The following is a 25,926-nucleotide window of genomic DNA, read 5'->3' as shown; positions in this document are numbered from 1 at the left end:
AGGAAGGTATACTATCCAAAAAGAATTCCCGAGTGATTCCCTGTACAATTTCACTAGCTCAGGTGCAACTGACCGGTCGTCAGTGCTTATGCTCTCGGTTTTATTGTTTTTCTATCTTTCGTGTTTTTTTTTTGTTGTTTCTCAAATGTCGAGTGCGCAGACATCGTCCTTTTAAGTATGTAGTTAATAGTATCCAAATAAACATTAATTAAATATTATAAAACAAAACGACTCACACGTGACTCAAGATCACGAAAACAATCGAAGGATTTTCCCCGCAAAACTTTTAAAAGCGCCATTGATGACGTAGCAAACAAATCATCTAACAATTTGCAGAATACTATATTGACGTAGTTGTAGAAATTTCACAATTTCATTGTGACCGACTGCGAGAGCATGTGAGGGTACAATCAATCTGCTCTCGCGTGTGCCTGTTGCAATACAATTGCAAACCGGCGGCGGCTGAGACATACCTACCAGCGGATAGTCGGTCAGACCAGTCGAGTTTGGTAGTGCAAAGTAGAAAGATCGAGTTACTGGGTGTGGAAAACAGTGTTTGAGTTAAGTGGTGACTCATCGAACAGTGAAATACCTCAGGATTAGTCGACAAATAAGATTTTTGCAGTAAATTTTAAAGCTATCCTTTAATAGTGAAAAGTTAAAAAGCCATTATGTCGTGGTATTACACGGTAAGTCATCAGCAACAGACTTTGTCAGTGTGATTATTTTTGGCGTTGAAGAGAGCTAAATTTTATCAACAAAAAAAACCATCCCATTGTTACGTAGCAACGCAAGCAGTCAGACCGGCGACAAACGACTGGTAATGACCTTCATTATTACCTTCGGGCTCAGAGCAGATATGCTGGTTTGAATGCAAAGCTGTTAATTTGTATTTCAAGGTAGACAACACAAAATATGTACATACACTCTCAGCTTATCTCGGCAAAATGATCAGCAGAACATTCAGCATAAAAATTGTTTTACTGCAAATCAGCAAGTCCTAAAATTGCCAATAATCGTAAAACATTTTTCTGAATTTCGCAGATGTTAGATTCCCATCAATTTTAGTGTGTAGTGTATATGGTATACGCATGATCTGGTTTCCTAATTAGGTGTAAACCTGTTTGAGAGAATACTATAATGGTAATAGTACGCTCTTGCACCAGAAATTCCAAGGTTTATTTCAGTATTGGAAGCGAAAAACGTGTGCTACGTTATCGTTACTCGAAAATTCTTAGACTATGCTTTGGTGTATCAGAATGTAGTACCAAGATGAATAATGACTAACAAGTTTTCTTTAGTTTGCTGATAATCTAATCTATAAAAAACGGCTACAACTTCAAAAATTGTTAGGTTAGTTTAAACTGTTTCCGATTTTGCGTATAATTTGCATATGGTTACAATGAAAATTTGATACCAACACGAAGATATGTGCCAAAACGGAGATAACAGGCGTCTTTTGTAAGTAAAGAAAAACGCCCAGTGTAATATACAGACACTATGTAGTTTAAGTACATAATCTCGAGTGATTGGTGTGAAATTATCTTGTCCATATGGTACGATATTAATACTAGAATTTCATTCATATTTTCTCGACCAACTTTTATCATTTTTGCCTTCTAGAAAAGGTTTTCTGTTTCGAATTAAAAAAAGGTTTTCTGTATTGTCCATAATTTCATATCAGTCAGTATGCTCAGGTTTATATCCGTCTGTCACAAATTGTTATTGTGCCGGACAAATGCCGAGATTCAAACAAACGACGAGTTTGTTAGACCAACATCTTGCCTCGGAACCAACTGGAAGGATAAAGCAGTCCAAAAATGTATTATTGGGTAAATTTTTGTAATGCAAAATTAGCTTATTAATTCATCTCAATGAAGTATCTTCAACCAATTTCTCCTGGTGGCATTTAGTTGAGCCACAGAAAACAGTCATCCAAGCAAGAATGGATGGATACCTTTGCGTTGCGTTGACGTTAATTTGACAGAAAATGTATGAGCTAACTGTCAAATTACCGCATACGCAGCCGCAACGTATCCATTGAGTTTAGACCTTCACTCGTTTGGAATGCTAACGACATCTTCAAGCAACTTGCGACTTTAACCACTTAAGTGATGGCAGCGCTGGATTACAGTCGAAGCTGCCAGGTGCATGAAAATTCTTACAGATGATACAGTCGCTGTTTTTGCAACGATATAACAGATTTTGTGAGGTTTATGTATTTATTTTTTCAATCTAACACTTAATCAAACAAATTTATCGCAAATATACACAGGGGTTGAATAAAAAAGTCGATGATTTAAAAATTACGACTGCTCAAAATTTCTACATTAAAAAACGGCAACCATTCTCATTGCGATAATATCGATAAGAGCTGAAAAACTATCGATTTTATCAAATCATTGACTACTAAGTGTTTTTAGCGCCACCATACTGCGTATTGCGACATGCCAAAAAACCGTTGCATTTGTTTACACATGAAGAGAAATTAGCTTGGATGTCTGTTATCTGTGGTTGAACTAAGTTAGAGTTGATACGTTTTATCTGTGTGCTAATATAACAAGAATTGTTTGATTTTTATTGTATATTATTGGGCAAACTGTGCTCCCTCAAAACGGCTTGCAGATGGAAAAATAAAAAGCAAATCTGAGTAACTCTCGTGTCTCTGAATATCCATCCTTAAACCTTTTTCCCACCGCGAATATCAATATGAATGTTACTCGGTCTCACCGCTCATATAATTTTTTTGTTCTCAAGACAATCGAAGACGTGAATCATCTGGATATTCCGGAGTAATATTGAGTAAATTAAAGTTACTCCCAAGCATAAGAGTCACTCAGGTAAAAGCTGTCTTGCCCCTCGTTCTTGAAAAAACATGTAAAAAGAGTACACCACGACGTTTTTTCTCTAAACTTATGTTGACTTGTTTTTATAGAAATGAGAATTACGCACGTTGTGTGCGAAGATTTTGAAAATTGCTTATATCATTAATCTTGTAATAATATGTCGTAACAGAAAAGAATTAAGTAGGCAGAAATAAAAAAAAAACATCGCCAAACGAATGAGGGTGCATTTCTTCTAGACGCAGATATCATTCTACCATTTGTTCCGTGTGCGAGAGCCAAATCAAATGAAATTGTTGACCGTTTACAAGCCTGCCCGGGGACGTAAACGGTGTTACAAGTGCAGTTTCACGTTTAACCGTGTTGATGTCTCCTACACAAATTAAACGATCAATGAGGAGTGCAATGGAGACACTAAAACGATCCAATGCAAAAGTACACTTTTTTAAGTAGTTTCGCACATTTCGCCTTTCTCCTAGAAAAATATAGCAATCACTACAAAAACTAAAGGTATAAAAGTGCTCAAAAGGGCCGAATGTCGTATATCAATCAACTCAGTTCGAAAAGCTGAGCATTTTCTGTATGTGTGTGTGTAACGCTCTCCCAATCTTACTCGATTTTCTCAAAGATGGCTGAGCCGATTTCATGAAATTAATTGCAAATGAAAGGTCTAGTTGCCCCATACGACCCTATTGAATTTTATTGTAATCGGATTTCTAGCTTAGAGGTTATGTATCAAAATGTAAAAATCACGAAACATCAATATCTCAGAAACTAAACAACCGATTTGAACAAAATTAATTTCAAATGAACGGGCTATCTAAAAAACTCTTAACTGTTGAATTTTATGAAGATTGAACTTGTGGTTAAAAAATTATGGAAAGAAACGTGTTCTGGGGACTATTTAATCTCACACGTGTTTCTCAGAGATGGCTGGACCGATTTTCATAAAATCAATGTCATATGGAAGGTCTTGTTGCCCCATAAGACCCTATTGATTTTTTTTCTTTGCTAACGGATTGTTACTTTGCCTGTTATGTTAAAAAATGTAAAATCCAACTATGAAAAGGAACATATTCCGAAGACTACTTAAACTCACTCACTTTTCTCAGAGATGGCAGAGCCGATTTCCACAAAATTAGTGTCAAATGAAAGGTCTATCTGCCTCATAACATCCTATTGAAATTCATTGTAATCGGACTGTAACTTTGTCTGTAATGGATCGAAATGTGATAATCACGAAACTTCATTATCTTAGAAACTACATAACCGATTTGAACAATATTGATACCAGATGTACGGGCTAGTTAAGAGTTAACTGATGAATTATGATTGAACACGTGGTTTCAAAGTTTGGCTGCCCTATACGTTCCCTTTTCATTTGATTATTATCGAACTTAAGCAACCGTTATGTATTAAATTGTTAAAACAAGTCTAATTATCCCAACTTATCATCGCAACTTTTTGAACATTACTAGTGTCATACGAACGAGTCATCTCTCAAACTAACCTATAACAAACTTCATAACAATTTGATATGTGGTTCGAAAGTTTTGGAAAGAAAAGAAATTCAAAGACTATTTAATACTATACCTGCTTTGATCGATTGATGTGGCCTCAACATAATTTAAATGTGGTATCGTACTATTTGAACGTTCCCGGTATCGCTCGTGATTAAATTGTTCGAAATTAAGAGTCATTTCTTTTATTTTGCTATTTCTTAAGCACTAACATTACGTCAAATCTCGTATTTTATACTTCAATAACATCAATCTTTTAGAACCCAAAGAGTGAATATACCTTTATTGAATTGAAGCGTTCATGTAAATCTATTTTTACAAATAATAAGTTTGAATGAGAAAGGCTGGGTCTGACCGCTAGGTGGATTAATTTAGGTTTTTATTACACAATTACGAAAACGTGTTTTCAGCAAAAATGTTCAACACACGAAAATTGAATCTGAAAATTAAAAGACTGAAAAATAATTTTGATCAGAATGTGAATACCGTTAATTTTTTTACATTAAAATGTTTGTTAATGTTCAGGAAAGACATTTAAGGAAAAATAACCGGAATCTGATTACTACAAATTGAGATGTTATTCACCAAACTACGTAAAACATGGAAAATCATGACTTCATGCTCAATTTGCCCTTAAGTCAAAATTCAAAGCGATGACATGTGATTTCTTTTATTAAAATTTTCGTTTTTCCTACAACTTCTACAAATATGTTTTTGCAGAAAAACCCATGTTTTGATTTAGTGCAAGTCAAGCATAAAATTTTTAAATTTCTAATGTTTTTGTAGATTTGTCAATAATATTACAATACCGAATTCATTTTTTTTACTTTTACTCAAACAAGATCTTTGGGCATAAATGAACATTTAGCCACATTCAGCCAGGAAAAGCCACATTTCATCCATATGAAAATCAACTAGGAAGCGACTTAAGCATTAAAAGTCATGATTTTTTTTCATTTTTGCGTAGTTTTGTAAATTAAACCATAACTGTTAGTAATTAGAAAACCTTCACTTCTCCTTAGACGTGTTCGTGTAAAAAGTTCACATGCCATCTCTTAATATTTCAATGTTGAGGAGAACTAAGCATGCTCTATTCTTTTTCTTTTAAAAATGACGTCAAATTTCTTTATTCAAAAGTGACGTAAAAAGAGGTTGTATTGTAAACCACTACAACTGATCCGAATACAACCCAATATAGGTTTTCTCGGAACTGAGATTACCCCACACAATAGCCCTGTATGTCAACCCCATATTTGATTATCTACGGAGTCGTGATAATTCTTAGAGACTGGCTCAAGCCCCCTTTCTAATTTTGATGCTCATTTCCGATTCCAGGGTGGTCAACCTTCCAATAGTGATATTATCAAAAACAGAATTATGCTCACAGGTCAGAAATCATTACTAAAATAGCGAATTCCGGTTGAACCTAAAATGGTTTTTGACCAACAATTCCAATACTTGTCATTTTGAAATTCGAAATGGCGACTTTTAGTTTCTGTAAAACAACTCATATTGTTTCCGTTCTATGCGTTCTCAGAATATTAGGGTTGTCGATATTAAAAATAAAATATCGATATTCGTTTTATCGATATTAAAAGCGGCATCAATATTGAAATCGATATAACGTGTAGATATCGATATTTTATCGATATTTTCCTTCATATATTTTTTGTTTGGATTTTAGTTAGGCCTGATACAAACTGAACGCCGACGTGAGCGATCGGGCGAGATTCTTGCCGAAGGTTAATAAACAGCCGTGAGTAGAGTTGTTCATTAACCTACGGCGAGAATCTCACCCGATCGGTCGCGTTGGTGTTCAGCATGTTTCATGCCTTAAGCAGGTATTAGACGAAGCAAATATTTGCTATTTTTTAATACAGATTTTATTTTGTGCAAATAAAAATCGTACCAAAAATAGCAAATATTTTCGTCGTCTAATACCTGCTTTAGTATTGCATATTCCGGCGAAGGGTTTGCTATTTCATCTCGTCCGTTAGGACAGCGGGCCGTTTGCTGACCGCTTTACGCAAGTGCATTTTCCAATCAGTTTAAACCGACGTTTCGTGAGCCGCGTCTCCTAATCGTCACTGATCCATTGACTAATCAGCAGCCAGTTACTGAAGCATCCTACCTGAACATTCATGTTATCGCTTATGTAACACCGATTCTTTACTGAAATTCATCGATCCTGTCATCCCAATGTAACACCAAGGCATCGCATTTGATCGGTTTAATGTGGTGGTTATTGCCCCGAGAAGTTCCACACCCAAATTTCTGGAAATTCGCTCTATACATGCTGTCAAAAAAAAAAAGAAAAATGGCAACCTTATTTCTGTCGAACTGCTGACATTTTCCATCTAGCACTTATTGATTCTAATACCAACAATTCTGGTACCTACTTTTTAGTTGGTTTGCCCTAAAATAGCTGAAATAGAGTAAACGTCCTTTAATTTCTATTGACCTATTTTCGAATAAATATATTTATCAATGGAAAACCCAGCCTCAACCAGGGTGGCCACCCAACCGAGAAAACCGGGAAAAAACCTGGAATTGTTTGGAACCAGGAAAAACCGGGAATTTCACTGAATATTACAAGCCGGGGTGAGATTGTCAGCTATCTCATGGCGATCACTAAAGTTCCTTGAATAAGTTTTCTCGAAAACGACCAAGAAAGACTGGTCTTCTGACCCGGAAGAGATGGCTGACAGGTCACGGGCTGAATGGCACAATCTCACCCCGGCTGCCAGTATATTCAACTCATTTCTCACAGTGCTTATATCAGTTTTGTTTTTATTCATCTTTCTCTTGGAAACTAACTTGACCACGGTAAGCTTCCCGGAAGTAGCAGTCAAACGGCTCGAATTTTGCCTAGAGCAAATGGTTCACGAAGATAATCTCGCGGGAACTGTAGTTGACAGATTTCGCCAAGAATACTCACAACTGTTGGGTATGCATTCGACGGAGACATTGCTGACTTCCTACCGCCGTAGTGAAAAACGCCTTGATACTTTCTGTAGAGATCTGATAGCTGCCTAAAGCAAGAAACGTCCTAACTTGACCGTGTTTATTAAGGAGATTTTGATCCAGCGATTGGTGTACGATGCAGTACAGGATGCCGGTGGTGAAGACGAAATTGATATCACCAAGTCGTTAATCTATTACGCTCGCGTTTCACATAGCCGATATATTGAATTGTTGAAGACGAAGAAGGAGGATAATTCAGATCAAGATGAAGAAGCTAGAAAGAAGAATGCCACGGCCCGTGCTCTTGAAGCTAATGTGTTTAAGTGTAATTCTTTTATATATTGAAACTTCGGTGGTTGAGGTAAAAACGGTTCCTACAAACTTAATTTGGCTTAGGAGTCCCCGGTAATGAGTATTATATGCGTTGTTTATAAGTTTTAAAAATTCTACGCCCCTGCGAGCGGCCTTCCGGCAGTTAACCGGAACATTCGCCATGGCGGACGAAAACCTGCGTGCAGGCATGTTTTCAAGCTTTTTCTGTGTTTTTTATTAATTCCTCCTCCGTTTTCGCGACAAAATTGTTGGAATAGATCTTGCGCTTCAAGTTTGCCCAGAAATTCTCCATCTCCTCCAAAGATCGCTTCGAGTAGTGGGCCGACGCCAAATCTGGCCAGAACACCGTGTCTTCGCCCTTATGGTATTTCTTGATAAACGACACAACTTCTGGCAGGCACTTCGTACTGGAAATTTCCTCGTTCACGGCCAGCCAGGAGCAAAAGAAGAGCAACTTTGACATCCCTTTCTCACTGATTGTCAGCCACAGCCGCACCTTCTTGGGGAACTTGGTCTGTGAAATATACTTCACCTCGGTGCTCACTTTCTTCGTAGGGGAGGTAAAATACAAAGTGCCCTACTAATCGTTGTCATCTAGGGTTTGAGAGGTCTCGTCGTCCATCACCACTGTCACATCGCGATTTCCCAGGGAAATCGACTTGACCATCTTAAACCTCTGTCGCTGCGTCATTGCCTGCAGCTCCGAGACTAGCACCAGTGGACGGGACTGCTGCTTCCTGACATGTATGCCCATGTTTTCCAACAACTTTTTCACTGTTTTACCGCATGCACCAACCTCCCGACCAAGTGCACGCAGTGATTTAGCCACTTTTCCCTCGGTCTTCCTCTTCAGCATCCTTTGAAGCTTCTTGTCGTTCAGGGTCGTTGGCCGTCCAGAACTGGGCTTTCTTCCGATGCTTTGATCGTTGTCCAATTGTGTCAAGATATTGTAGATGCCGGAACGGCATACCAGGCGTCTACAAAGTGCCGCACGATGTCCGTTTTTGACGTGGCGGGGTACCATTTTTTTTACCGCGAACGTTATCCTCTTGAAAAAGATGACGTCCGTCACATTTTTCGTATTTCTGCAACAATATCTCTGGATTATAATAAGCCTGAACACGCTTTTTTAACCCTTAACTGTATGAAAAAATGCAGAATTCTGGAGTACAAATAACCGGGAAAAATATTTGAACGAACCGGGAAAAACCGGGAAAAAACCGGGAATTTAATTTCGAGTTTTGAGTGTCACCCTGCTTAACGTTTGTTTTCAGTATAATGTGCACTTTTAATGAATATCTTATATTGTGTGTAAGCATTTTAAATTTAATTTTGATGCCATGATGAATTTATGATCGGTAGGCAAAATTTTGCCGGTAGCACTCCCCTGATGGCAACCGAGAAAATCGGACAGCAATAGACCTTTTTACGTGCGAATGTGTTAGTGCACCTCGTTGAGGAAAATATTTACAAATCGCTGTTTTGTTTGCAATGGTACGTTTTGAGCAGCTGGGAAAACTTTCAGTTAAACTTTATTAAATATCTTAAATATTCTTTTAATCAGGAATCGAAAGAAGCTGTTGAACGCTATCGGCAAAAAGTGGCGCTATGTGGTGTCGATCCATACGCAGTTAAAACTAGTCAGAAGGAAATCCCACTCAATATCACCTTCACCCGGATTTATCAGTTTATGGTACTGGATCCCAGTCCGTTTACAGGGTCTCCAAAAGAATGCGCCAAAGGCATGGAGGCTATTATGCACTTCAAAAACGGTTGGGTTAAAAATTTATCTGCTAAAAAAATCGGAAACAAGTTCGTAACCCATGGAATAGTGCATCATTCATTTTCATTGAATGAAAAACCGCTTCGAACTTGGATAATTTCACATGAGGATGGCACCATAATGGCAGCTCACTGTGATTGCGCAATTGGAATAATGGAAGCTTGCAGTCATATTGGTGCTACTCTTTTTGCTTTAGAAGGAATCCGCACAGCAGTCTTAGAGAAAAAGGTAAATTTTGGCTAGATAACTCAAAACATAAAGCTCTAACATCATTTTTAATAATTTCACAGCTATCGGTTACTGATCTTCCGGCATATTGGAAAAAGCCACCAAAGTCTGTCACCACTGATCTGTATAAGAAACTAAAAGACGTTGACTTCGGCCGGAAGATTAAGCGCACGTTTCCGTATCATTGTGCACAAGGAGCTCATGTTGCTAACAGTAAACGACAAGTTGCTCTACTCAAATGTATCGTAAACGATGGTCTGAACGTTGCTGCTACATCCCAGTTCTGTGGAGAAGCTAATTTGAATTTTCTATGCACGGACTGTACATATGATCTGCAGATTCAGGTTGATTTAAAAAAATACAATTTGCAGTTGCTGTATGATCCAAAAAACACTGAAAAAAGTCGTCAACAACTGAGAAGGTTAGCTCTTAGCATTTACGCTGCCATGGAGAGGGAACCAGTGAAACTCCATCAAATAGAAGCTATTACAACAAAACAGAAAAATAACAAATGGTGGTTTATATTCCGTAGTGGTCGAATTACTGCATCGGTATGGAAGGAAATCTGTAGCACAACTATTGCAAAACCTTCAGTTACCCTGCTAAGACGTGTCTGTTATCCTGAAACTGTCCAATTCTCGACACCATCTACTCGATATGGACACAAATATGAAGAAACTGCTATAGAAGAACTATTTGTTTCAGTTGCTGACATGCACGATAATTTGATCAAACAAAAATCTGGGTTAGTTATTTGTGAGGAAGAACCATGTCTAGGGGCATCACCGGATGCAATCTTCTCTTGCAGCTGCCATGGTTCTATAGTTGTGGAAGTAAAATGTCCGTTTTCTGCTCGTGACTGCAATGACATCATACCTATTCTAACACAGCTCAGAAATCCCTATGTCTTTAAGGATCATAACGGAAACATTCACCTGAATACTGAGCATAAATATTATTACCAAGCAGTAATGCAGGTACACGTTTGCCAGGCCAGTTTCGGATATTTTTGCATATGGTCGCCAAAACAGAAAATAATTTTCAAGATAGAACGAAATGAACAATTTTGGAAATATCATAAAGAAAATTCAGTTAACATTTTTAAATACGTTATATTACCAGAATTATTATCTCGGAATTACACTGTGAATTCCGACAAAGAAAAAAATAAGGAAAACGTAGTTGAAGAGAATTGCTACAAATTCAATTGAAACAAAGAGTACAAAAACTTAGTGAGAGAAATGAGATAAAAAAGAAAGCAATGGGAAACTAGTAAAACAAGTTCATAGGAAAAAGGTATCACATGAATGGAAATAAAAAATAAGTGAAAGCGTGTAGTTACACGTGTATGTGTGCGTGTGTGTATGTGTGAGGGAGTGTGCATACGTTTGTGTATGTGTGTAAAAAGAATTTATGGAATAAAAACAACAATCTAAACTTCAAAGTAGTATTTTATTCCCATTTAACTAATATTATTCAACTAATTCAGATAAGAAAATATTTTTTCGATAAATGACTGTTACACAAACCTCCACAGAAATATAAAGTTAAGATCCGACCACCGCTGGGCATAGATTTACCAGTGCAGCTGATATAGTAAGTATTTGATCAATTACTAAAGTATCATTGTTCCATCTCCTAATCAATGTTATAGGCAAGATGTCTGAGAGAATTAAGTATTTTTGTCGAAGGACTCCAATCACCCTCTCTACGTGTATACGAAGGGAGCTCAGCTTTTTTGAATTGATAGCATCCAAAGGTTCAAGCTGGTTCTGCTTTTTCTTGAATGATGGATACGACACTGATGCGCCCAAAGGAGTGAGAAATTCATCAATTAAGAACCCCCTGTCAGCCATAATAAAATCTCCTTCTTCAATCAGATCCAGGAAGCCTGACATCCTGACTATCTCCTTATCCGAAGTTCTTCCACCGAAGGCTTGACTTATGTATATAATACTTCCTGAAGCACTAATACCGATTAAAACTTTTACCGTTTTATGCTTTTTATAATTTGAATAAACATTAGCATTTGCCATCATGGCTTTCGGGTTCGGAGATTCGAGAAAAATTTCGAAACAATCCACTATGATGGTTACTACTTTATATTTGCTTCTGAATTCCATTGGTAAATGCCGACGAAGTGCTTCTCTAGACGGAAATCGTACTAATCCTTTCATGAAAAGGTATATACCGTTCAAGCATTCACAAAAGAAATTGGATATAACGGATGGGTTTAGGTGGTATAGGTAACCCAATGTAGTAAATGGTTCATTGAGTCGCAACTTCCGTAGTGTTAATAGGAATGCTTCTTCTTTATTTAGTTCTGAAAAATATGGTATATCACCTTTCAGGATTTGAAAGAGGTGCGATAATATGCGCCCGCTGCAAAGTCCGGTAAAATATTTACACTTTTGATCATTGTTCTGCAAATGAGCCACAGTAAGCCTCAGTGTACCCTGTGTTGTTGTTAGCTTATCTTCCAGTCGATTGACTTTAGCCTCTATTTTGCTGATCTTAGATTTATATCGAATCAACTCTGTGCAAACTTCTCTGTGCTCTTTTTCCAAATGACTATCAGTTTGAACGCAAACATCACTGCAAATATCGGAGTGAGAATTAGCTCTTCGATTTTGTATAGTACATAGTTCCAGCTTGCTGGCGTTTACATTATTATTATTCTCGTCCAAGATGTCTGACGTACTGAAAAAAAAACATGAATATTTTTAACTTGATAATATTCAAGTACCTTTATTTACATTTGAGAGCCAAACAGCACACCCTCCTCTAGATCATGTTCGTTTTCTGAAACTTGCGTCGTAGTTTGTACGTGCAATTTATCTGATATGTGGTGATGGTGATCTAAGGCACACGGAAAATTTGATACCCAGTCAACATTGCATGTGTCTTTCAATGTTGCGGCTTTATCAGAATTATTATTATTCTCGTCTGCCGTTCTATAAAAAAAAAAAAACATGAATAGTTTCAACTTGATTATATGTGAGTACATTTATTTACGTTTGGGAGCCAAACAGCAATTCCACCTCTGTAGCATGCTCGTTTCCTGAAACTTGAATCGCCGTTTGTACGTGATTCAGACCAAGAGGCAAATACAAATTCGGCACCCAGTCAGCATTGCATGCGTCTTTCAATGTTGCAGGTTTGCCGGAAACGAAGTGACGGCTGCATATCCGATGGTACGGTTTTGGATTACGATCTAACAAGCAAGCAGTTATCCATTTGGTTCTTCGTTGCATCATCAGTTTCTGCGTTTCTTCCTTCACGTTTGTTCTCGGTGTTGGAAAGGTGAAAAATTTCACTTGAACATCAGAGCCGTAACTACGGCAACCAGGTACGAAACAATTTAAAACCATTTTAACTGAAATCAATTCCATGCCGGTTTTAAATCGTGGTCGGAATAACGAGATGCGTAGTGATTGACAGGTTGAGGAAACATGAACAATTTTACACGGCTATACGTTTACTAGTGTGCGTGGGTGAAAAATCACTTATCTCTATATCGAGTCGCAATATCGAAATATCGATAATATCAAATGCGCCAATATCGGTCAAAAATATTGATATTGTGACGAGCAAATATCGATAATATCAAATATCGATAAAATATCAACAACCCTACAGAATATTGATGTTGTATTTAAAGTGATGATGAACGAGAAGTTGTGATGAATACTCCTGTTGTATTTCGTAAAACGACGCAAACAAACCTGAATCGAATTGGCGCCCTGCTTGATTCTCAAAGCTCATTGACTGGATGCTGATGAGGAATTTGTTTTTTTTTTTTGTTCACTTTTGTATCCGTGTGACGAGGTGATATCTACGAGTAATTGAATTGAATTTTTCCACGGTACAAATTAAAATAAAACTTTATTCGCTAAAGACTAAAACGTGTCTCATTACTGACTTGCTCTGACACAAGCACACAGTGACGTCTTCCGGTTGACAGACGTAGCTGCCAACGGAGAGCCCTGGTGGCAATCTTCGTTAGGGTGACCAGTTGTCCCCAACATCTCCCTCCTAGTACCTTTGGTACGCCTGAAACCTTTGCGGCAGTCTTCTGGTCCGTGAAGATCGCCGAGGTAGCTGAACTGTGGGTGAACTTTCAACGGCAGACTCGAATGCCGTCGACGCTGATGACGAAGAGGATGTTACTGTTGCAGGTCTAATAGTTGGTGTAGAAGGTGATGGAGCAACTAGCGTGGACATTGAGGGTTCAAGCTCTTCCGCTTCCGAAAGCTCCGCAACTTGAGATGCTGGTACGGGCAGGTTCCATTCGTCGAGCAAGATGTTGAGTGGTATGCCTTGTTTCTGCACTTTTGTAGCTGTTTCGGCTCGTTGTCTGAGCTGGTTAATGTGAGATCTGATCAGTCTCCGGTTGTCCACCCAGATGTTATACATCACCGAACCGATTCGCTCTACTACGGTCCCAGGGAACCATGACCATTTGTTGTTGTCGTATATTTTCGCGTACACGCAAGCCTTCGGACTGAAAGACCGCGTGTTGGACGTCTGCTGACGGTTTGAGGATGGTTCCAGGTTTGAAGGTGGTCGAAGAAGGTCTAGCGATGTTCGCAGCGGCCTGTTATACATCGCTTCTGCCGGTGACTTACCGCCAGGGACGTTTCGGTTTGGTGTGGTGCGGTAGGTAAGAAGGAAAACGTCCAATGCTTCGTCGATCGAGCCTTCTCCCTCCTGAATTTTTTTCACGGCCCGCTTGAACGTGTCGACGAATCTCTCTGCCTGACCGTTCGACTGTGGATGGTATGGGGCCGTTGTTGTGTGTCGAATGCCGTTTTTGCAGCAGAAATCATCGAATTGAGCACTCTTGAACTGCGAACCATTGTCGGTCACGAGAAGTTCTGGCATGCCCTTGTTGGCGAACAGTTTGCGCAAGAGCCGGATAGTAGCGCTCGTTGTCGTCTTGCTAGTTGGAAATATCTCCGGCCACTTGGTGTGCGCATCGATGACAAGTAAGAAGAATTCTCCATCCAGAGGGCCCGCGTAATCGGCGTGAACCCGCTGCCAAGGAGCCGTTGTCGGATGCCACGACTCCGGTTCCGCTTTTGGTGGGGACCGCGCTGCGGATGCGCAGTGACTACAACCCTTGACGAAGCTAACGATCTCGTCGTCCAGCCCCGGCCAATACACGAAGCTGCGTGCGATCGCCTTCATCCGTTGTATGCCTGGGTGGCCCTTATGGAGCTGAATGAGGCACCGCCTTCGGAACATAGTCGGAATTACCAGTCTGTCCCCGAACATAATGCTGCCTTGAACGACTGACAGAGCTTCTTGACGATCGTAGTACCGAGCCAACTCTCGATCTTTAATTTCTAACCTTGATTTTGGCCAGCCATCGCGGATGAAACGGTGAATTTTCCGAAGAGACGGGTCGGACGCCGTCGCTTTCTCAACCATGCTGAAACTGAGAGGCAGTTGATTACTACTATCGATGGCTACTGACCTCAAGTCTTCCTCCAAAGTGGTGCATGCGATGATCACGTCTTCATCAGGCTTGGTGTGCTGGTTGATGAGGCGGGACAATATGTCAGCGTTACCGAATTTGTCGGTCTGAACATACTCAATAGAGAAATCGTAGGAGAGCAGCGATAGTGCCCACCGCTGGAGTCGATTGGCTGTGTAGACCGGAATCCCTTTTTTGGACCCGAATATCCTCAGCAGTGGCTGATGATCGGTTTGAAGGTGAAACCGCCTTCCGAAGATAAACTTGTGAAACTTCGTTACTGCATATATTATCGCTAACCCTTCTCGGTCGATTTGTGAGTAGCGCTGTTCAACCTGTGTAAGCGCTCGAGATGCATGCTGAATCACTTTCACGTGGCCATCTGGATACTTGTGGCTGATTGTTGCCCCAATACCGATGGAGGAGGCGTCCGCTGAAACGATTATTTCTTGCGTTGGATCATAGTGTGCTAGAAGAAGCTCCGACGATAGAATTTCCTTGAATTTGTTGAACGCCTGCTGGCATTCATGCGTCCATACGAACGCCGTTGTGTTTTTCAGGAGCTCATCTAGCGGAAACCTGAGAGCTCGCATGTTGGGAACATATTTCCCGTAGTAATTAATGGCTCCCAGGAAGGAGCGTACTCCTGTGATGTCTTTCGGCGGCGGTAGATCCTTTATGACCTGAATCTTGGCTGGATCTGGTCTGAGTCCATGACGATCCAAGAGATGACCCAGATATCGGATTTGCTGTTGGCCGAACGAACATTTTTCCGGCCGGATTGTGAATCCGAATTCCTCGAGCCGCTGTAGCACTGCATGTAGGTTGCGCTGATGTTCGGCGGCATTCTTGCCACCCACAACCACGTCGTCCAGGTAGCCTGCGGTACACGGAAGACCTGCCAGCATTGTGTCCATCAGCTGCTGGAATGCGCCCGGAGCAGCTTTGACACCGGGGGGCAACCTGTTGTACTGATACAGGCCGCGATGGGTGTTAATGGTGAGCAGATGCCGGCAGCCTTCGTCCACTTCCATTTGAAGGAAAGCGTCCGATAAGTCAATCTGACTAAACACAGTGCAATTTGAAAGCTTAGCGATGATGTCTTGCGGTAGCGGAAGGGGATATTGGTGTGACTGGAGCCGGTCATTCAATCCGGTCGAATAATCCCCACAGATGCGAACGTTACCACTTGCCTTACGCACCACCACTATTGGAGCCGCCCACTCGGAATAGTCTACTGGTGAAATGATCTGCAGACGCTCTAGTCGGTCGAGTTCTTTGTCGACTGTCGGCAGCATAGCGTACGAAACCGGTCTCTTAGGACGGAAAACGGGCTTACATGACTCTTTCAGCGAAAGTTGAACTTTAGTTCTGGAGCAAAGCCCCAAGGTGTCGCTGAACAGTTTCGGATGCGCCTTCTGTAAATAAGCCTTACTAATGCTGGTACCACCGACGAAGTTGCAAAAATTGTCCATCGGTAACGACCAGAGCTGGAATTTCTCGATAAGATCGATGCCAAGGAGATTCAGAGGATGGTTGGACACGAAAATTCGCCCGCTGTGCGTCGTGCCATTGATTTCGACGTCGCTGACAAATTCACACACAAGATCCAACTGCTCACCCGATGCTGACTTGGCGGTCTGAGTCGCTGGAACACCTGCTGGTTGGCCGATACGGTTCCACACTTGCTCGGACACGATAGTTATATCCGACGCTGTATCAAGCTGCAGTCGTACGGGGGTGCCATTGATTTTGACCCACACATAACGACGCTTACACTCAACGCTGCTAACCGATGCTGTTACGCTTTTGGTGGAGAATCGGCGTGACTGGTGTTTTGATGGCTTCGAAGGTCGCTTTGCGCTGGCACAGTAGCCCTCCTTGTGGCCAACTTGCTTGCAGTCAACGCACTTGTGACCTTTGAAACTGCAGTGGTTCGAAAAGTGCATCGCACCACAGTTCCAGCACGGCGATGATGGCTTCTTGCGCTCCTCTTCCTGCTTTGATGACGCCTTCGAACGTTCTCTAGATCGCTTTCTAAACTGCTTTCGATGCTGGAAATTCCCCTTGATGGCTTGAACATGGCCGGCGGGACCCTCAATCATCGCTGTGTCGCTTCTCAAATTAATCATCCGCTGGCATTCCTGCATCAGTGCATCCAGGGTGACGTCATTGTTGTCTTCGATTTTTGTCAACAGCCTGGTACGAACCTCTCCATCGTTCTCCGACTTTAAGCCGCAGACGAACATTAAGCATTTAAAATGCTCTTCTGTGAGCTTGGATAGCTCGAACTCGACGCACATTTTATTCACTCTACAGCCAAACGAGACATAATCCTCCGTCGAGGCCTTGGTAACGGTGAGAGTGCAATAACGCTTCTTGACGGTGGATTCCTTCGTGCCGAATAGTCCCTTTAGTTTCGACACCGTCTCACTGAAGCTGAAATCCTTTGGAGCCCTAGGTAGAATGTAACTGACGTACCTATAGTGCTCGTTTGTCCCCAGCCGTCTGAGAAGTAATCGCACTTTTGCTTCATCGTCGATCCTCTCAGCGTCTTTCGCAAAAAGATCCTCATATCTGGCATACCATGTAGCGAAAGTAATTTGGTTTTCTGGATCGTACTGAAACTCCCGGATATTTCCGGCCAACGAGTCCAGAATCACCTCCGGATTGGGAGGTACGGTCACCTGGATTGCCGATAAAGCATTGCGGAACAGAGTTCCCTGCTGCTGCATGAACCCGTGTTGCTGCTGTGCGGACTGTTGCTGCTGCTGAAGGAGTTGATTGGTGACGGCCTGTTGTTGTTGGAGTTGCTGCAAAATTTGCATTATGATAGCATCCGTTCGTTGCTGTTGGGTCTGCTGCTGCATTCCGGGCTGTTGCTGTGGTACGAACGGGGGCTGCTGCTGCCCATTGTGCTGACCGGGTGGATTGATTCCCGGTGGAACTCCTGGCTGTGAAACTGGATCCGTCATGGTGCTGTACGAGCGTTTTCGCCTTTTCTTGGGCGGCGGCGTGGTTATGTTTTTTTCAGATCGCGTTTATCACGCGAAAACAAATAAAATTCTCGCGAATTTAACGAGATCACTCCTGAGAATCGTCGCCACTTTTGTATCCGTGTGACGAGGTGATATCTACGAGTAATTGAATTGAATTTTTCCACGGTACAAATTAAAATAAAACTTTATTCGCTAAAGACTAAAACGTGTCTCATTACTGACTTGCTCTGACACAAGCACACAGTGACGTCTTCCGGTTGACAGACGTAGCTGCCAACGGAGAGCCCTGGTGGCAATCTTCGTTAGGGTGACCAGTTGTCCCCAACATTCACAACATTTATTTGACATTGCACAATACAAATTATTGTTTTACGGAGCCAATTAAAAGATGAGGAATTTGTGCAATAGATTCCGGCCACTCAGCCGAACCGTCTACTATTACCAAAAAGAATTTTCCTTCAATAGGTCCAGCATAATCCATGTGTGTGAACTCAAGACCATGGCGTTTGCGGAATGGGTTGTTTTCACCGGAGAATTAGAAACAGCAGCACAACGGGAACATTTGCGAACCTAGTTTTCTATATCAGCATCGATGTTTGACCAAAATACATAACTTCACGCCACAGCTTCCATTCCGTGATGTCTTGCATGTAACTGCTTCAGTACTGCTTGTCGCAAAACCTCAGGAATGACGATTCTGTCGAGAAACATGATGCATTCACCCGATTTACAGTGATTCCCTACGACTGTTGAAAGCCCGGAATTGTTGTTTCTGACCAATTGTTCTGAATCTGCTGATTACCTTCTTGCAGAGATTTGCCCTTCTTGGTTTCATTCGAAATCATTTCATGTGTAACGGGGAAATTTGAAAGCGATTCCATTTGAATACATGCGATGCTAGCTTCCAGCTGAGTGCTTGCAATATCGTACTCTATATCTGATCTGCGGTGTTGATTGATGAGTCTTGATAACACATATGCATACCCAAATGACTTATTTGATTTGAACTCATTTTTAAAATTATAAAGCAGCATAGTCAAAGCCCATCGTTGTAATCGGTTTGCTGTATAGACCGGGATTCGTTTCTTGGAACCAAAAATGGAAATGAGTGGCTTTTGATCCGTCTGAAGAACGAATTGTCCTAACAGCATCCGATGAAACTTGGTGACTGCAAATATGAGGGCCAACGCTTCCTTTTCTCCTTGACTGTAATTCCTCTCTGCTGGAGTCATGGTTCTGTATACATGGCGTGACATACTGCCTTGATAGACAGTCAACTCGATCGAGAATTTCTTTGTGTGTGAGAAGTCGCCGGGTGCACATCGCGAGTCAACCGCGGACGGAGTTACTTCTTGAAGAGCCGGCGAACGATCAAGCCAACAACGGACAAAATCCCGCTGAGGCATTAAAGAGAGAAAACCAAGAAAGGCCCTCCAGAGAGGGGTCTTTTTTCCTGTTTCTTTTTCCTGTTTTTGTGCTGGGGTGCGGTGCCCCGAATTTCGGCGGCGTCGGATTCGAACGGACTGTTCGGAAACGTGCAAGTCGGCACGGGAAGGACTGGAGCGGCTTTGAGGATTGGTAGCTGGGAGCGGTGGCGGACTGGTGTTGCTGGACGGACGCCGCGAAGACCGGATGGCAGTCAAGTGAGCTAGATTAAGCAACGTGGGGTCGCACGGAGCGCGAAATGCCCGGCGACAAAAGTTGACAGGGAATGAAAAGCATAGGAGATTAGAGCGGGACGGGATGAAGAAGGAAGGAAAATACACAGAAGTTGTTTAAGTAGATTTGTGGCCAATTTTCTTCAGTTTTGGGAAAAGCCTTTTTATGATGAGGTTAGCATATAGAAAACCTTTAACATTGGCAAACTGGCAACTCTGTTTGTTCTATTGAATGTGCAGTTTACCCGCTCTGTTTTATTTTGAAAATTTGACGTCAACTTGCTTTAGTGAATCATTATCGCATATCGGACTATAACTGAAGCTATTAGTGATCACGAAAAGAGTGAAGTGCAATTTTTTTCTATAAAGATTTTTCTATTGCTGTCGTTATTCAAGTGGACTGTGAATCGTGTGCTGGCTTTGTTATTGTTTAGCCATAGTCTTCGCCGCGCAATTTGACTATCATTCGGTTGGCCTACCCAAAGGCGCTTAATTTCACAAAACATATTTTCGATTTGTTTTGATTTGATTACTCACAGTAGTATAATGGAGAAGAAACTGTGTAGTGAATGCAAATTGGAAATCAACGACCTTGAGCCGATTCGTTGTGGCTTTTACGAAGCATGCTACCACATAAATCAGCAATGCTGTGGCTTTAACAGCCGTGGCTGCAAAGAACTCCTTGCGCAGGGAAAAATACTATTCATTTGTCCTCACTGCAGGGAAAAATTGAACGATCGTTCGATTAACGCTTACATTGCTGACACACAAATTGCTGATACAAAGCTTACTGATTTGCCTTCTCAAGTCCAAAGACTTTGCGAAGTGGTAGATGGACTAAGTAAAAAGGTCGAAAATATGTCTCATATGTCGTTGAGTCGTGATGGTAACGTTGGAACACCTACCAATTTATTATCCGCTAATTTGTCCACCACACCGATTTGGCCGGTAAGAAATTCTAAACGCCGCCGTGAAGACCGTATGCCAGTTGATATTGCTACAGATCGAGGCACTAATACAATTGACTTGAGTGATCTTTCTGTGCCTTCGGTTGCATCAGTCGTAGCGAAAAAATGCTTCTCGCTTTACCTGTCAGGATTAAACCCTAAAGTAAACGAAAGTGACGTTCAAAAAATAGTCTCACGATGTCTGAATGAAACCGAACCTGTTGCTGTTATACGGCTCGTGCAAAACCGTTTTCCAAACGACCTTCTTACCCTGCCTGGACCTCTCGCCACTTAAGAGAACTGAAACGAAAACGGAACGCTTGCCTACGTAAACTGCGTCGCCGGCGGTCAACTGACTCGATACACCACTTTGCTCTATATTCAATCAATCGTTGGTGCAAGGAAAATTTCCCAAGGTTTTGAAGCACTCTTATATGTTTCCAGTCTTCAAGAGTGGTGAACGTCAAAATATAAGAAACTATCGTGGAATTACTAATCTGTGTGCGGCATCTAAGCTGTTCGAAATTATTGTGAGCACTGTTATCCTAAACTGCACGAAAAATTACATTTCCTCCGATCAGCATGGATTTATACCTGGCCGTTCCGTAGCAACGAACCTCATGGACTTCACATCGAACTGTATCGCTGAAATTGAACGCAAAGCGCAAGTCGATGTTATTTACACCGACCTGAAAGCAGCTATTGATCGCATCGACCATTCTATACTGCTGAAAAAATATCGAGATTGGGAGCACCGTCACGTTGCGTCAAGTGGTTGGAATCATTTCTGTGTGATAGAACGTTGCAGGTTAAGCTCGGCGCCACTGTCTCTACTTCCTTCACGAACAAATCTGGTGTACCGCAAGGTAGTAATCTTGGGCCACTACTTTTCATCATCTTTTTCAACGACGCGGCTAGCGCTCTAGGAATTTGTTGCAGACTTGTTTACGCCGATGATCTGAAAATTTATTTGACGATTCGTAATATTGAAGATTGTTACCGTTTACAGTCCCTACTTGACTGCTTCGTGACGTGGTGTAAACTAAATGCCCTGACACTGAGCACGGCAAAATGTGAAGTGATTACATTTCACCGGATTCAATCACCGATAATTTTTACGTACGCAATTGACGGAATGGTGCTAAACAGAGTCGATCACGTAAACGATCTTGGCGTTATCATGGACCAAAGATTGACTTTTGAAAGCCACCGCACAACGATCGTTTCCAAAGCCACTAGACAACTTGGTTTCATCGCAAAAATTGGACGTGATTTCAAGGATCCATATTGCTTTAAAGCGTTGTATTGTTCTTTAGTGCGTCCCATACTGGAAAATGCAAGTGTGGTTTGGACTCCGCATCAGCTGTCTTGGAATCTCAGATTAGAACGTGTGCAGAGAAGATTTATCCGTTTCCAGTTTGATCCAGTTAATCTTCCACCGTATGTAGATCGCTGTCGTTTGTTAGGACTTGATACGCTTGAACGTCGCCGAAAGACACAGCAGGCGTTATTCGTTGCTAAGATTTTAAATGGCGAAATAGACTCACCGAAATTGCTATCCACGATAAATTTTCGCGCTTCACATCGCATGCCGAGATCTTCAACGATGCTACTAAATACATTCCACCGCACGAACTACGGTTACAACGAGCCTGCAGCATACATGATTAGAATTTTCACAAATGTTGAACATCTTTTTAACTTTGGTGAATCCACACATATTTTTAAACAGAAAATTGTTAGACTAAGTTCCTATTAACTATCGATTCATTAAGACAACTGTAAGATGATGCTATAAACAAATAAACAAATAGCACCATCCGGGAAGCGATGAAACAAAACGACGCCCACACCCTCTGCATCAGCCGCAACAATGATATCTAGTGCCGGATCGTAGTGAGTGAGGAGAAGATTTGATTGAAGAGTCACATCCTTTTCAGACATCAAAAGTGCATTCATATAGTAGTTCACAGCTCCCAGAAACGAACGTAATGTTGGAATATCGAAAGGTGCTGGCTTTTGCGTTATAGCTTAAATTTTCTCCGGATCTGGTCGGATGCCTTGTTGATTAACGGTGAACCCCAGATATTTAATTTCGTTCATGAACAATCTACTCTTCTGGATAAATCCAAACTGCTTGATTCGAGCGAATAATTGATCAGGATGCTGGATGTGCTCTTCGATTGTGTTGCTCGCTGAGATGATGACGTCCAAATAACCACTAGTGCCTTCTAGTCCGGCGATTATATTATCGACGATTCCTTGAAACGCACCTGGAGCAGCTTTGACACCTGGAGACAGACGGTTAAACTCGAAAAGACCCTTGTGTGTTAATGGTCAACATTTTCCGAGACGCTGGCTCAACATCAACTTGAAGACAAGCATCTGAAAGGTCGATTTGGCTGAAAAACCTTCTTGTTGACTAGTTTAGCGAAGATGTCTTGTGGAAGTGGTAACGGTTGCTGATGTGGTTTTAAAGCAGAATTCAGAATAATCTGCGCAGATCCTCACTCGACCGTTTGGTTTGCTACTATTGAAGGGGGGCATTCTGAATCTATTCCGAACTTGAACTTTTTGCTTAGTCTGGCCCTTTTGCTTGCCACTCCTTTAAAGTCGAAGCATTCACAGTAACCTTCTTTAAGTCCTGTTTCATGGCACATGCGACATTCGTGATTAATGTAACAGCAATGCTTTGAGTAATGATCTCGGAACATTATCGTGTTGGTCACTGGCTATTGAGCTCGACGACTTACTTAAGTTTGACTGGTTTACCGTACATACTGATGGTTTCATATGACTGTGTTTGAAATCTTGAAATCTTTACATTTGTGATTGACAAAGCCGGCATCAAGTCAAGTGAACTCTTCGATAGCTGTAGGCACTGGTATCTTGCATTTAATAATAAAGTTGGCCTCCCGAATATTGGCTTGAGAGACGAGACAGTCCTCTCGAAAGTTTTGTCTTTTGGCTTCTACGGCACTATTTGGCAGTATGTAGCTCTCCTCTCGCTGCGTTTTCCAAGTTTTTAGCGTCTTCACTGAACAAATCTTCATACTGATAAAACCATTCTTCAAATGTAACATAGGTGATAAACTCCTGACTGTAATTCTTCGGCTTCGTAGTAGAGATAGTCGCTGAAGATTTGCTTTTCATGAGTTGATCAAGAATCATCTGTTAGTTTTGAAGAATATTCAGAAGCGCTTCTTGGAAATCCGGATTCATTATTTGACTGTCCAATAAACCTCGTCGCCACAAATTGTTCTATTTCACAGTAAGAAATAAAGACGTGTGATCTAGTCGATAGTGAAAAACTTAATAAGAGCTTTATTAGGTATCAAAGATATTGTTGATATTGAAAAACATGGCTTGCTAACAATTTCTACTGAAAGTTGTTCTAATGCGGTAATGAAATATGAAAATTGATTCATAATTTTTATGTGTAAATGTAATACTTACATGTGATAATAATAGGAGGAAATGTGACATAAAATATAATGCAACATAATAAAAAATATACTGATTGTCTAACATCAAAAATAAATTTTCTAATTAAAATCTCATTGATATCATCACCTGCAGCCAAAACCCACCGTGTTCCCAGCTGCGAATTTCAATCCTTCGGCCGACGCGGCTGCCCTGCGCAAAGCCATGAAAGGATTTGGTACCGATGAGCAGGCAATTATCGATATTCTGTGCTCCCGTTCCAACTGGCAGCGGCAGGCGATTTCTGAAGCATTCACACGGGAACTGGGACGCGATCTGATCAAGGATCTCAAGTCCGAACTTGGCGGCAAATTTGAGGATGTCATAATTGGTCTCATGCTACCACCGGTGAATTACCTTTGTAAGCAACTGCACAAAGCAATGGATGGTATCGGCACCAACGAACGAGCACTAATTGAGATTCTGTGTTCGCAAAACAATGAACAAATACATCATATATCGCGAGTGTATGAAGAGATGTACAACAGGCCCCTTGCTGAGCACGTGTGTACCGAGACATCAGGTGATTTCAGACGTTTGCTGACTCTGATCATCACCGGAACGCGGGATCCACCCGGGACTGTTGATCCGGATTACGCCGTGGCTCAAGCGAAGCAGCTATACGATGCAGGTGAAGGTAAATGGGGTACGGATGAGGCAGTCTTTAGCAAAATCTTGGCACATTCAAGCTTCGATCAGTTGGAGCATGTTTTCGAAGAGTACAAAAAATTGTCGGGTCGCACAATAGAACAGGCTCTGAAAGCTGAGCTAAGCGGAGATTTTTACGAAGCGCTTAGTGCGATCGTGGAATGCGTACAAATGGCGCCACATTTCTTCGCAAAACGTTTGTTCGAAGCTATGGATGGGCTTGGCACTGACGATACCACTTTGATAAGAATTATTGTGTCCCGTTCGGAAATCGATCTGCAGAATATTAAGGACGAGTATGAACAAATGTACAACAAAACACTAATGAGTGCGGTTAAGGTATGTTGGGGTTGTTGCCATGAATTTTGTATGCAAAAGTGAATGATTTTCTCTCGTTTTAGAGCGAAACATCCGGTGACTACAAGAAGGCATTGTGTGCAATAATTGGAAGCGCCTAAGTACCATCAGCAACCTATTTTAGGATATACACCTTCACAGCTGCAAAATTTATTGTAGTTAAATATGTTCATGGTACAGGCGGAATTTGCATATTTTATGTCTTTTTAGCAATCAGTAATCAAACGCCAATCTTCTGTACAAACGAGCGAACGTAATTCCTCAAACCAAAACAAAAAAAAAAACGAATGTTACTTATTACGACAGTGATCTACACTTTTTAACAATCTCATATTTACACAGCACTTAACTTTTATACTAGTATTAAAATATTGTTAAATAAACGCTTTAAAATGTCTATCATTACGACACCCAATATCCTAATGAGTCTTAAAATAGGTACATCATTAAAGAGTTGAGTAACTGATAGAATATGTGAAAAATCTTGGAGAAAGTTACGTTGAAAATTAAGTGAATTTTTCATATAAAATTATGCATATCTTATTAAATACAAGATAGAAATTAGACGTAAATCAGCAAAACACTGTTCCGTTAAGTATATTCGCCGAGAGGGTAAAACTTCTTTCGTATTTTCCACTCGAATAGTATGTTATCAATTGGGTCATAGTAGGCAAAACAGGAAAC

General features: G+C 41.1%; 4 protein-coding genes across 4 annotated transcripts; 2 read left to right on the top strand and 2 right to left on the bottom strand.

Annotated features, from left to right (window-relative positions):
* The first annotated feature begins 460 nt into the window (after nucleotides 1-460).
* LOC129726574 (annexin B10-like) lies at nucleotides 461-25,625 on the top strand. Its single transcript, XM_055683445.1, has 3 exons — nucleotides 461-689; nucleotides 24,334-25,224; nucleotides 25,287-25,625. The coding sequence occupies exons 1-3, from the start codon at nucleotides 672-674 to the stop codon at nucleotides 25,341-25,343; spliced, it is 966 nt and encodes a 321-aa protein (XP_055539420.1). The 5' UTR covers nucleotides 461-671; the 3' UTR covers nucleotides 25,344-25,625.
* Nucleotides 1,314-11,907, top strand: LOC129726563 (uncharacterized). The gene is made up of 3 exons (XM_055683420.1): nucleotides 1,314-1,353; nucleotides 9,225-9,671; nucleotides 9,734-11,907. Exons 2-3 carry the CDS (start codon nucleotides 9,351-9,353, stop codon nucleotides 10,880-10,882), a joined length of 1,470 nt encoding a protein of 489 aa, XP_055539395.1. The 5' UTR covers nucleotides 1,314-1,353; nucleotides 9,225-9,350; the 3' UTR covers nucleotides 10,883-11,907.
* Nucleotides 11,820-13,282, bottom strand: LOC129726579 (uncharacterized). Its single transcript, XM_055683455.1, has 4 exons — nucleotides 12,687-13,282; nucleotides 12,428-12,625; nucleotides 12,338-12,371; nucleotides 11,820-12,266 (listed from the first exon to the last, which is right to left on the bottom strand). The coding sequence occupies exons 1-4, from the start codon at nucleotides 13,061-13,063 to the stop codon at nucleotides 12,264-12,266; spliced, it is 612 nt and encodes a 203-aa protein (XP_055539430.1). The 5' UTR covers nucleotides 13,064-13,282; the 3' UTR covers nucleotides 11,820-12,263.
* LOC129726554 (uncharacterized protein K02A2.6-like) lies at nucleotides 13,538-19,307 on the bottom strand. The gene has a single exon (XM_055683410.1). It carries the CDS (start codon nucleotides 18,123-18,125, stop codon nucleotides 13,707-13,709), a length of 4,419 nt encoding a protein of 1,472 aa, XP_055539385.1. The 5' UTR covers nucleotides 18,126-19,307; the 3' UTR covers nucleotides 13,538-13,706.
* Nucleotides 25,626-25,926: the final 301 nt, after the last annotated feature.

This window comes from Wyeomyia smithii, chromosome 1, assembly GCF_029784165.1.
Source record: "Wyeomyia smithii strain HCP4-BCI-WySm-NY-G18 chromosome 1, ASM2978416v1, whole genome shotgun sequence".
In the NCBI taxonomy this organism is placed as follows: Eukaryota; Metazoa; Arthropoda; class Insecta; order Diptera; family Culicidae; genus Wyeomyia; species Wyeomyia smithii.
Note: the sequence above shows the minus strand (reverse complement) of the source record. Positions and strands in the feature narration are given on the sequence as shown.